This window comes from Barbus barbus (assembly GCF_936440315.1).
Source record: "Barbus barbus genome assembly, chromosome: 15".
In the NCBI taxonomy this organism is placed as follows: domain Eukaryota; kingdom Metazoa; phylum Chordata; class Actinopteri; order Cypriniformes; family Cyprinidae; genus Barbus; species Barbus barbus.
Window position 1 is genome coordinate 25,827,279 of NC_136743.1, and position 13,084 is coordinate 25,840,362.

General features: G+C 36.5%; 1 protein-coding gene across 4 annotated transcripts; it reads left to right on the forward strand.

Annotated features, from left to right (window-relative positions):
• The first annotated feature begins 5,334 nt into the window (after positions 1-5,334).
• Positions 5,335-12,474, forward strand: LOC306881342 (transcription factor GATA-6-like). 4 transcript variants are annotated; one of them, XM_079435394.1, is made up of 7 exons: positions 5,335-5,431; positions 6,143-7,048; positions 8,111-8,277; positions 8,716-8,841; positions 8,990-9,077; positions 9,189-9,289; positions 9,503-12,474. In XM_079435394.1, exons 2-7 carry the CDS (start codon positions 6,196-6,198, stop codon positions 9,668-9,670), a joined length of 1,503 nt encoding a protein of 500 aa, XP_079291520.1. In that variant the 5' UTR covers positions 5,335-5,431; positions 6,143-6,195; the 3' UTR covers positions 9,671-12,474. The 4 variants fall into 4 exon arrangements, with proteins under 4 accessions (XP_079291520.1, XP_079291523.1, XP_079291521.1 ...); XM_079435397.1 differs by having other exon boundaries at positions 5,414-5,773; positions 9,503-12,258; XM_079435395.1 differs by lacking the exon at positions 5,335-5,431 and adding an exon at positions 5,643-5,869 and having other exon boundaries at positions 9,503-12,258.
• Positions 12,475-13,084: the final 610 nt, after the last annotated feature.

Genomic DNA, 13,084 nt, shown 5'->3' on the forward strand with positions numbered 1-13,084 from the left:
CTTCAGTGCAACAGAACATTTTGCATAAAAAATAAACATACAAAAGTGCTATATTCAAACTCTTCTAGCTCTAGGTGACAAAGAAAAAGTAGATATTTCCCTGAAAATATCGGTGGGCAATCTTTTGCAGGTATGCAATGACTGAAAAAAAAAAAATAGTATTTGCGGTAAATTATTGATTCAGTTCACTAACATGCTTTGAATGATTCATTAATTGATCAGTCTAGGTAGATTATCTATGAATAATAAATATAATTTGGGTCTTTCCATCAAAAAAAGCTTCAGAGGAATTTAAATAGGATGCATAAGATATATGGACCTTTTTCTTTCTTTTTTTATTTTTTAGATCCTTCTATGGTGATTTTTGTCATATTTAAAGTGTCCATTTTTGGATTGCATGGAAAAGAGTAACCGGTAGGTCATTATTCAAAATTGATCTTTTTGCTTTATGCAGATAAAACTACATGGGTTTGGATTCTGAAGGAACTATTCCTTTAATGATATTAAAATGAAAGTGAAGTGTGTGAGAACATAATGAAGTTACATCTCATTGCCGTCACTCAGTCACACAAACAGGCTTCACTGCCCAGATCTCAGGCCCAAGGGATGTAGCACAAGGCAGAATAGACACTGCCACTAAAACAGCTGATTCAGGGAAAGCCACAGTCTGTACCACAAAGCTGACCTTCCCCCTTAGACAAAACACAGCCACAGCCCAACAGGATGGAGGCTGATTGGAAGGTGTATGAAAAAAACAACATGGCCCAAAGAACATTAGCTTCATCGCGTTTTATTTTTGGAGGGCAGCGGTAGTAGTGGGTATAGACACACAGACACACATTGGCTGAAAGATATCGATTTCACTCTGAGGTCCTCTTGAAGAGTTCAATGGTCAAGCACACACTGAAATGTAGCACAGGGTAGTGTGAGAACATCTTGCTCATACTGTTCATACAAATGGGCAAGATGCCCCCGAACCCGTCAGTTTGGTTTCAAGTGAATCCAAGTAATCAGTTTTCAAAGCCTAGAATCAAAAGCAATACCGCAATAAACTTAATAATGTCAGTGTTTGCCGTGACACTAAACTTGAATATTTATGTAAATAACTGATATTGTACCAGTGTCAAATTTTTTTAATAAAAAAACGTATCTATTTTTTGTCATTATTGTGATATTCATGCATTCAACACCAATTATTTTATTGTTTATTTTATTTTATTGTTTAATAGTGTTTGTTATGATTCCCGATATTTTTATTTTATTTATTTATTTTTTCTTTTACATAATATTTGATTAGCCTTTTTAATTGGATTTATTACTATATTCATAATTTAAATATGATTTTATTATTATTATTATCTTTATTAATTCGAAATTAATTTGAAACTTTAAACAGTAGACCTCTACCAAAACAGTCACCATTAAATCTGGTGTTTATAATAGACCTGCGCAGCTCTATCCATTCATCCATTCTACAAATGGCTTGTGAGGATGCTGGGGATGCTACTATTGATATTATTAACAATATGCAATAATATTTCTATATTTTATTGCTGGTCCTTATAAAATGCATGTAGGGTACTTCTCTTAATAATATTTTATTATGTTAAATTCTATTAGTAGAATTGGTCGTTTATTTTTAATTAATCAGCAGACCTCGTTCTGAAAACAGTCATCATTAAATCTGGTGTATATAGAGAATAGACAGGCTCTATCAACTATCACGTGCAGCTCTAATAGTTTCTTAAACACTTGAATCAAACGACTAATGACCGGGACTCTTATCTGTAATCCTAGCTCATCTTTCATAGGTCATCTATTGTGCTTGACTGCTCTTGGCTCTTCACTGCCTAACAGCCCATGTGAAACTGTTTGGATTCTGATTCTCTCTCTCTCTCTCTCTCTCTGTGCTACTGTTAATCATTAATTTTGTATATCTACTGTAACTATGCTCTTACATTATTTACATACAATGTTTGTTATTATTATTATTATTTATGTTTTAAAGGAGTGACGCATCTCACAGAGAGCCTGTAAATTTGCCTGGTTAATAACTACATTTTCATACAATGTAGCAACAAAATAATGTGACAACCGTTTCATTTTTATAGCATATTAGACATAGTAGCAATACGATTTAAAAACCATGTGGGTGTGTAAATTTTTTTTTTTATAAAACAGAAAATTATATTACAATCATTTAAAATAATTGAATGCGATTTAAAATGATTTACATCCACTATTACTGTATACTAAAAAAAAAGACATACAACATTGTTCTTTTGAACTTCCCCCACAATGCTTCTGCATTTCTACTGAATTACTCTCATTTTGAGAGCAAGAGAAATGCAGTTGTCCCAGACAGTAGTGGATTGCATGACTCCAGCAGGGTGTGACCGAAGATCTGTGAGAAGGTTGTTAATACGTTTACTATCAAGGCCTCTCCCACTCGCCCCCATATATAAACTCACACACACACACACACACAAAGGTTGCTTTTACACCTTCTCGTTTAATCATCTACTATTGCAAACAGCAACATATATGCCTCTGACTGTCCCTCGCAATAGATGACAGTCTCTGACTTTTAGTTCAACTGGAGAAGACAGTGCCAGGCATAAAACCATAACATTTATTGTAAACCGTAAGGTCATGTTTTAATATAATGGGAAGGAGAGTGAATTACACAAATGTAAGATGCAACAAAAGTGTTCTGTTTTGTAGTGGGGAAAAAAAGAAATTTTATTTAAAACCAACTAGCTTTTAATATGTAATTCATAGCCTACATAAGAACATAAATTGATTGGGAGATTAATATTTTTTTTAAAAATGTAAGCACTCTGGTGACTTAATGTTCACAATGACTGGTCTTCCGGGGAACGGCCAACACCCTGCCTTACAATATGTCACCAAAGGTAATGAGTATTTGATCACTTCATCATCATTCATGCTGCAACAACTTTAGTTATGTACAACACAAAGCAAATGAATCTAGCAATGATTGGAAGCAACCTGATGAGCCTTGAGCAAATATCTAAAACGACCAATGGCACACATTTTTCCTTCACTCTGCTGAAGCTGTCTAATCAAATAGAGATAATCTGATGGCACCATTGAATTCTGAGCTTTTTTTTAGATAGAGAGCAACCCAGTTAAATTATTCTGTAGTTGTAATTATCCAATAATATATGGGTATGTCAACTCTTATTATTATTTTTTAAATAAAAATGCAAGAAAACCAACAACAGGAACAGGAACACCAACAACAAAACACAAAGGAATAAAAATAATAATTATAATAATTATAATAATAATTATGTAATTAAAATGATAATTCTGTCGCTAAAATCATTTATCACTGCTGTTGGCTTATGAGACCACATTTGCACAGACATTGTGTCCCTATTGTGTTCGTTGAATTCGTTTTACGCTGTGGGGTCAAAGTACACGGAGGCAGCCTGATAAAGACTCTCTTTGTAGTGGCCTGCATGCAATAAATAGGCTAGTATAAGATATTTCAAATATACTGTAGGAAAGTATTTATTCCCGTAATTAATTGTAAGGCTGTGGTTTCGATATGTATGTACAGTTTTTTTTTTTTTTCACCTGTTTATTTAAATTTTCTTTCCTTATTTCAATGAACAGCAGTGATAGTGATATATGCCTAATGTGTGTGACAACATGCTCAACACACTGAAATACATATCGCTCGCAATATTTCATATAAGCAAAGAGAGGCTTTATGATCTCGCTTTAGTCCACTTTAGGGCTTCTGGCCTTTTATGTGATTTTGCGTCTTACTTTAAAAAACAAAACAAAAAAACATTATCGTTATTGTTGATGATGACGACGATGATGATGATAATGCCTACACGCTATTTATTTATTAACAACAATGCGACTTGTTTATTGTATTTGTTTTAACAGTTTTAATTAGTGGAATTAGTGCGATTAGTTCCTAATTACCACAGATGCATATTTATTTTATATAAATGTATTTTAATTCTAAACAAGTTCCGTTTTCGTCCTAAAAATAAATTGTTATTTGATTTCTCTAAACGATTTTATTTCACTGCGTCTTTGATTATTAATATGAGACACACTCATCTGTCAGATAACTGCAGGACAGACAGCAGACTGACCCCCGGTTCTCCGAAACTGCCCGAACTAAACTACTGAAAAATACTCCAGTTGCAAGTGACTATGAAAAAAATAAAAAATAAAAAAAAGCTTTATATTTATCGTTTCATATTGCACAGTAATTTTTTTCTCATATAGTGACAAGAGAGATATTTATTTAAATAATACCCCCCTTTGCATACTGTCTTTTTACAATGGCTTCAGATACCTGTTTTTGACACAAACTGTTCTGAAATTATTTATCAATGTATTATTATAACTATCGTTAATAATAGGCTATAACATATACATAAATATGATATTTTTTAAATTATGACAAGCATGGGTGTTTAGCTCAATTGTGCAATAACAACTCAAATAATACAATAATTCAGTGTTATCGAATAAACTGAACAACAAAAGAGTCACAGACCCTCACGGCTTTCAAATAATTAATCTAATTGGCAACCTCCAATACTTAATCACAATACAATGTATATTCTGCTTGAATTAATTATCTGCTGTTCAAAGCGAAGCACTCAGTAATCTCTTGCAATCCTAAACGATGCCCCATCGTCTTAGATGAACTAATTAGCAACGACCCTAATTTGCATAGCACAGACAAAGTTCAACATCAAAACAAATATAAGAGTAAGTGATTTCATTATTCTGTTTTCGTGATTATCCTCACATTAAACAATTTTACACAATTAAAAATGCAATATGAAATATTATTAAGAGCTTAATATCTTTCATATTTGGAGATTAGTCATCGAAAAGACTTTTTTTTCTCGCTTAATTTTTCAAACTGTAACATGTAGGCATACCTATTTTTGGCAGTAGGCTATTTTTTTATTTTTTTTAAGAACTGCTATAAATTAAACCGACATTTTATGCCGGCAAATTAGCCTGGCACCACTTATGAACGGCTTATTAATTATTGCTTTAATTTACAATTTCAACCAACTTGCACTTGTCCTTCAGAGAAAAATATATAGGCTATAAAGCAAATAAATTTGTTCCGTCCCTTTGAGAAAATATAGTTAGATTCATAAATAAGACTCGCATTTTCCATTCGACGTCAAGGACATCAAAACTAAGTAAGGTGGAAGGCGAAGAGCAGCACCCCTATCGAGCAGATGTGTTTGCTCAAGCTGGAATCCAATCAGAGGCTCGGAGCACAGGAGGCACCTCCTCTCTTAAACCTCGTCACGAGTGAACAGAGAACTTTCATTCCTAATAGTTCTCCAAGTCCTGAAACCACATAACCGCTGGATCCTGCGAACACCAACTTATGGCAAACCACCAATAGGTCAGTGAAGAGTTTTTTCTTCTCGCATGCTCTTGTCTTGATTATAAATGTCTTCTACAGCTTTTGTCAAACTTCTTGTCTTGGTGCTGGGTTCGGTGCCAGCTGAGGAAAGCCTAAATCATTTCGGGTATTGTTTTTTTTTCTTCTTTACCCTGCCTCTCTCTCTCTTATCTTTTGTGGGTCTTATCAAGTGGTTATCTCTTTTCTGCAAAGACATATTACGTTTTGTTTCCTATCTGTTACGTTGTGTGAGTTTTTTTGGTAATTATGATGAGGCTACATCAAGAGGGAGGACTCATGACACGGATGGATTCAGATCTTCAGTGTAAAGCCCTGTATGGGGTGTGTATGTGCACTTGTGTTCAGTCAGTCACGTCATGAAGCTCGTCTGTCAAATTTAGAATATTACAAATGGCACAACAATTATGAATTATTTGAGTAAGTTTTTATTCGACTCTTGCGCTCTTTCTGAATTGAAACTGTTCCTCTGCTATAAAAGAAAAAGTGACCATGTTTCAATGGATATTTACGCAAATTTTAAAACTCAGTAAGCATTCAGAGAAACTTGTTTTATTTGCTTAATGATTTGAGATCTTATGACATTTAGTGTCTAAAAGTAAAATAGTGTCGTTCTCTCGTTTCTTTTTTTTCTTCACATTTATTATTCTCTTCTCCCCAACGTTTCTCATATTTTTATGTTCTCATTTTCAGTGCGCTCTGCCTCTGTATTTTCCACATACTGTGAGAAATAAAAGGGATCCTGGATGGACCTGGGTGATAACAGCTGGTCCATGGTCAAGCGCGAAGTGTCCAGCAGCAGCCCAGGGTCTCCGGCTGAGCAGAGCTACCTGAACACTGACCGCAGGGACCGGCTGAGATCACCGGCGCCGACGCACCTGGACGCGGTGGGAACGCGTCGTGCCGAGGGCAGGCCCCTACACTCCTACGTCCACTTTGGGCATCCCAACAACGCCCTGCCCAATTCTGACGACGTTACACTATTCACGGATTTAGACCAGGGCAACAAACTCATCATCTCAGGTGGGCACACCAGGGAGACACATAAGGGAGGCTTAATTGTGGACCCTACCGACATGTATCAGACCCTGGCCATCGCCGCGGCCCAGAGTCAGGCCGGTTATAATGACACGCCATCGGCCGGTTACATGCACTCCAACCCTAATTCTCCCGTTTATGTGCCGACGTCTCGCGTTGGAACGATGATACCGAGTTTATCGTACCTACAGCCCACCGTGTCATCGCAGCCGAGCCATGCGGTCAGCGGTCACTCGGTCTGGTCACAGTCCGCCCCAGAGAGCCCATCCTACAGCACCGGAAGCCCACATACCTCCAACCGTTTCCACTACTCCCCCAGTCCGCCTATGAATAACGGCACATCGAGGGATGCCAGCTATACTAATCCTCTGAATGTAAACAGTCGAGACCAGTACCTTTCACGGCCGATAAGTGGATCTTACACAAGCCCGTATCCTCCGTATGTTGCACCGCAGTTATCGCAGTTACCGGCGGCGTGGCCCGCGGGGCCCTTCGAGAACTCCATGCTGCATTCCCTGCAGTCCAGAAGCGCACCGCTGTCTATCAGGGGACCAAACGGAGGTAAGCCACGGCTATTCATCATGTTAAAAGTCTTTTTTGACTGGGAATTTCAAAGCCCATGTTTCTCTCACATTTTGGACAGCGTGTGAATAATTCAATTATTATCAGGCTATTATTATTATTAGCCTATATTTATAATACATTTGTAATACATCTATGTATGTAGCCTATTTGTTTGATTGTTAAATGGCTGCTAAATGATTAAATGTTAAGGCACAGGTAATTTTCGGGGTGCAATCGTTTTAATATGGCGCCATTCTCACACACAGAACAATGTCAGAAAGTTTTGTAAAACAAGACATTAAAGTTGTGTGATTTATTTTTAATACAAATGTCTTATAGGCCTAATGTACCGCCAGAAATTGTTATGTTGACCTTCTTCGGTATATGATTTCTGTTAGCATGCAGCATGCAGCGGACAATTTTTTTTTTATTAATTTTTTTTTTTACTTGGCCTAACTTGCATCGTTACAGAAACAACAGGTGGGACCTTTTATGAAAAAATAACAGCTAAATATATTGCTGTGTTATCTATTTAGCCATTTTTAAGAAATTAAAAGGAATTAATTTAATTAATTCTATCGTTTCAAACTAAAGTTCAAAATTCAAATCACAAAGATTTTTTTTTACAACAACAGTGACAGACAGCTGTGTAATGATAGCCCTATTTACAAGTTTGAAATTATTTGAACAAAACATAAATCTGAGGCTATCAACGAAGTCCTGTTGCAGCCAATTATATCTTTTACTATGCTATAGCTAAAGTTTCTGATTATTGCCTATATGCATTAGGCTACATGTTTATATAATTAATTGCGATTAAAATAAAAATAGGTTGGCTTGGTAATTAAGAGCTGCAAATAACAGTACACAAAATGACAAAGTGGATATTTCAGTGTAAATTTAATTAAGAGAAAAGTGTTGCAGAGAAAACCAGTAATCACATCTGTCATTAATGCTATTAGTCTGTTACAATGTGTCATGTCTGCGCAATTCATTTGGCGCACATTGAAGTTGATGGTGAATGTGATGTTGACTGACGGGGAACTGTCTGTGTCTCAGATTTGCTGGAGGACATGATGGAGAGCCGCGAGTGCGTCAACTGCGGCTCCATTTCCACCCCGCTGTGGAGACGCGACGGCACGGGTCACTTTCTCTGTAACGCCTGCGGTCTGTACAGCAAAATGAATGGACTCAGCCGACCATTAATTAAACCTCAGAAGCGTATGGTGAGCACCGACTCGATGAGCTACTTAACCACTCAATTTCCTGCCTATTTATTTCAAACAATAGCCAGAGGTTATCTGGGAACATCTTCATAGGTCTACTCCCATAATAAACGCTATTTTTATTGGCGAGACAAGTTTGCATGCATTGAACATTAATTGTTACGGTAAAAAAAAAAAAAAAAAAAAAGACAGTGCATGCATATATTTGATAATTTTTTTATGCAAAAAAAAAAAAAAAAAATGTGAAATCGAAGCCCCTTTTAATTTTATTGTTTATGATTATGAAATTCACTTTGCTTTAAACAAGTAAAAAATAAATTAATTAAACATATATTTAATCTGCCCACATTTAATTCTACCACGTTAGATTCATGACTATAAGAAACTTTAGCATTATCATGATTAATTAATGACAATGTTAATTGCTTTTGTCTCCAGTCGTCTTCAAGGCGGATTGGCCTGTCATGCGCGAACTGCCAGACCAGCACTACAACATTGTGGCGCAGAAACGCAGATGGAGAACCCGTGTGCAACGCGTGTGGACTTTACACAAAATTACACGGGGTAGGTTATATTACATGTTTCATGAAAACAAGATTTGATACAACTGAAAAAAACGAACAAAAAAAATGTATAGGCTACAATTAAAATAAACGGAGGAAAGCCACAGGTGTCATTACAGTATTTTAGAATCTGATTTCATGTTTTTTAGGTGCCCAGACCCCTTGCCATGAAGAAAGAAGGTATTCAGACAAGGAAAAGAAAACCAAAAACCTTGAACAAAACAAAGGGATCATCTGGTATGTTAAATAATAATAACAATAAAACTCAATCAGACAAGTTAAAATCTTTCAGTAATAATCCCACCAAGGTTAACTGCGAGTTAACTAACTGGTTCAAATTATTCACAGGAAGTAGTTCTGTCCCCATGACTCCAACTTCTTCATCTTCTTCTAATTCAGAGGAGTGCACAAAGAATAGTCCTTCATCAACGCAGGTGCCTGTCACATCAGTAAGTTTATATACCCTTATTTTTTTGCTTCATTAAAATTAATCAACAGCGTACAGCTAAAAAAGTTGCTAGTGCTTGATAAATAATTTTTCTGCATTACTCATGAAACTTGCAACACTTTGTAATTTTAAGGCATCTTACAAATAGACCATTTCATTACATCAACTGATTTGCTTTTTATTTGTCATACTCACATTCTCTGGTTTGATCCAGGTCAACTCTTCGACGCTGGTGGGCCAAGTCGATGTTCCAGGCACGACGGGCTCCATGGTGAAATACCCCGGCCAGGAGAGTCTGTACACGAATGTAGGCCTGACGTCCACAGCTGACGTGGCAACCTCCGTGAGAGGGGACACTTGGTGCCCCATGGCCTTGGCTTAAACCCTGGCATTATAGGCTGGAAGCCATTTGCTGTCCTTCAGCTCTCCAGAACGTCCCGTAAAATCTGGCAGGGTGTGGGGTGTCATCTATTTTTGGTCTGTGTTAGTGATCTTGAGCAGAGGCTCAATCTGTTCCAAATACTCCAGTTTTTGTTTGACCCGTGGAATACTGGACATCCACGATGGAGATTATCTCTCTGCACTAGAGGACGACGCTTGAGAGCATCTGCTTTAACACGCCTTTGGTACTTTCAGTGACACCCTGCACCGTGAATGTTGCTCGGAGGAGTGAGTGGATCAAAAATGATTTTTTTTTCAAAGTAGAGTTGTACATATTAATTCTGACGGATACTTCGCCTATCTGGAAAGACGAGGTTGTTGATTGGATTGTGGTGATCTGAAGAGAAAATGGTTGATCTGTCTGAAACTGGAATTGAAGATAAAGTGTCAAGGTGTTCTTATTAATGAATGCAAACATATTTATGAAGCTACGGTTGTTCAAATAATGCATATATTTGTCAATAAAGAGAATGCCAAATAGAGTAGGACTGACGCCTTCCTTTGATATCTTTCGTTTCAAGCATGACGTTGTTGCAGTGGATGTTGCTCACTAATCTGCACATCTTCTTTAATCTGAAGAAAATGAGGAAAAAAAGCTCTTTAGAAGACTGAGCTGTTTTGTGATGGTTTAACACAGGGTATCAAAGATCACAGGAACTCACATGAGACTTGTAGTGTTTTATTCGATTACACATTTTCCTAGAGATCACTATCAAATGAAAATGGTCCAATCAAAATTCATAGTAAAGAAAATTAGTTTTTTCCAACCTATGTGGAGATATCCAGCTGGACTAAATCATAAGCAAAGCATAAAGCATAAATAAAATGACCTTTATATCTCTGTAAGAACAAACGGCGCTCAGGATTTCTTTTCTGATGCATTTTTTGTTACAATATAAAACTGCAAAAAAGTTTCGCTGAAATGATTTTGGATGTAATACTACCTAACGTATGACATTGATGTGTGAATATCAATGCATATTGCTGTTTATTTGAGTTTTTTTACTTTCAGAGTGATACAATTCTTTAGCTGATGAAGGGACAATGTTAAATCTGGATCTCGCTTTCACAATGTGTTGAATGTTTTAGAGAGAGTAATGTGTGCCAGAATCAATCAGTAGGGAAAGTTTCTTGTGAGTTACTATCTAAAGCACAAACATAATGCACAATGACAGTAATTAATGAGCTATCTAAAGAGTAGAGTCAGTCTCAAGAGGTTCTGGTGTCCATGATTTACTGCCTCTGATCTGTTAAACAGTTACCCAACTACAAGTTTCATCTTATGGCTTTGAAACTGAGGATTAAAGGAGCACCAGAAGAGCCTTCTTCAAACGATTACTCCTTAGAGCAGCAGAGTAATTCCATAACATTTTTGGACAAGCTTTTTGTGTCACAGAGACAATGTGTGAACAACACAAGAAACATTTTGCTATCATTGTGATTCTCCACCCTTATAACATCTAGAATTATTTATTTCTGCAATGTAGTGTGTTTGTTAGAGGTATTTGTTTATTTTATTTGAATTAATGTATTTGTATTTTACGGTTGTGTTTTTTTTTTTTGGCATAATTTCAGTTCCAAATTATTTCAGTTATTGCATCTGGGTTTAACAGATTTATTTGTTATGGTTTTGTCTGGAAATGATTCAAATTATATGTTGAATTGCAAAGTGTGTTTTCCTTCTTTTTGTAGATTTTAAGGTTCAAACCTTTCATTTCTTGTGAAAGGTTCTTCGTATTCATTACATTAACCACTGGAACCACATAATTTATACTTATGATAATTTAATCAAAATGATTTTCTGTTTTCATAGTCATCACCAGTCATGAAGCACATTTTTATGGTAAAAATGTTCTAAAACCATTGACTCTCCCGATTGTTTTCCAGTGAACAGAGTATTAAGAAGGATGTCATTGTTGGATTTTTTTTTTTTTTTTTTTATCAGATTAGTTCATTAACACTGGAACAATAAATAAGAGCCATGACTACAGCGGTTGTTTTTCCCATCCGTTATTTTTGTTGTATTCAAGTTGTTTTATTTTAATCAAGTATAAATCAATATTGTTAATTTGATTTTCAAGTCATGTTTTACCACTCATGGCCCAGCTGTTTGCTCATGGATCAGATTGTTGGTTTTTTGTTGGTACATTGACGCAAATTAAAAACTTGAAATTTGTATTTCAATAATAGTCCCTTTTCAGATATATACATATTTTATTTCTTTTGTTTCTTTTATTATAATCACATTAGTTTAGTTCATGAATGATAGCCTACACATTATCGCAATATTGACCTAAAATGGCCAGATTTGAATTTGGGTCAGTAATGAACATTATCAATGTTAAAATGAAATATTGCGTGACATGTTTCTAGTGCATCTGAAGACTTCTTAAGCCAAAGCCCAGCCCAAATGAGTTATTGGTTTATGTGAACTCTTGACATTTGAATGTGCTGATCTTTGCCTCAGGGTTGCACTTTGATTTACGACTGACTGATGACGTCTCGGCTCCAATAGATTGCAGCTCTCTGATGTCATTTCTTGTGCTGTTTGTGATTCTGGTGAATCAAACCAATAGACACAGCATGCTTTGATGCACTGGTACACCATGCTGGCAACATTTCTTTTGCTCGCGACCACTGAAAGGAATCTATGCGGAAAGAACAGAGACCCAGTTGTATTGTTTCTTTGTCATAAGCTCTTTTTTGTGCAGTACATCCAGTATAAATGCTCATCCCATTTGTTTCAAATCTTTCTTTACATTGTTTCAAATTATACTAATGTTTCGGTTTTGTCTAGAATCGTAAATCCCTTTGTCTGTTTGTTGGTTGCAACACCGTAACACCAGGCCAGACTAGTATTTCCACAGAGCAAAAGTTGCTCCCTGCTGCCCTTTTGAACTACATTTGCCCTCTTTGCTTCAGAGAGAAGTACCAGCCACAACATAAAGCTCAATAACTCAGAAACACACTCCATTAATAACAGCTTTGGCACAGCCCGACAGAATTCACTTAGACTGCACTAACGTCACATTACATTCCAGCTCCCCTCTCCAGTCACCTACTGCTCCAGCGTTGATTAAGATTTATTTTTATGCATTCTGGTTATCTGCCCAGGGTGTATGACAGATTGCTGCAAGGTTTATTGGGGGTTGGGATCTGTGAAGGATTTCAGTAAATTCTTCTCTTTGTGATTGTGGGCTGGGAGTGGCAATCTGTGCCAAGACGCTCCACGCAAGCGCGGTTCTAGAGGTACAAATTGGTATTGCATATCCGACTACTTGTAGGTGTAGGATCTGCAAAACCAGGACAACGCACTGCAAAACAAATCCTATGAGTATTTTGCCTCAGTGAGCAT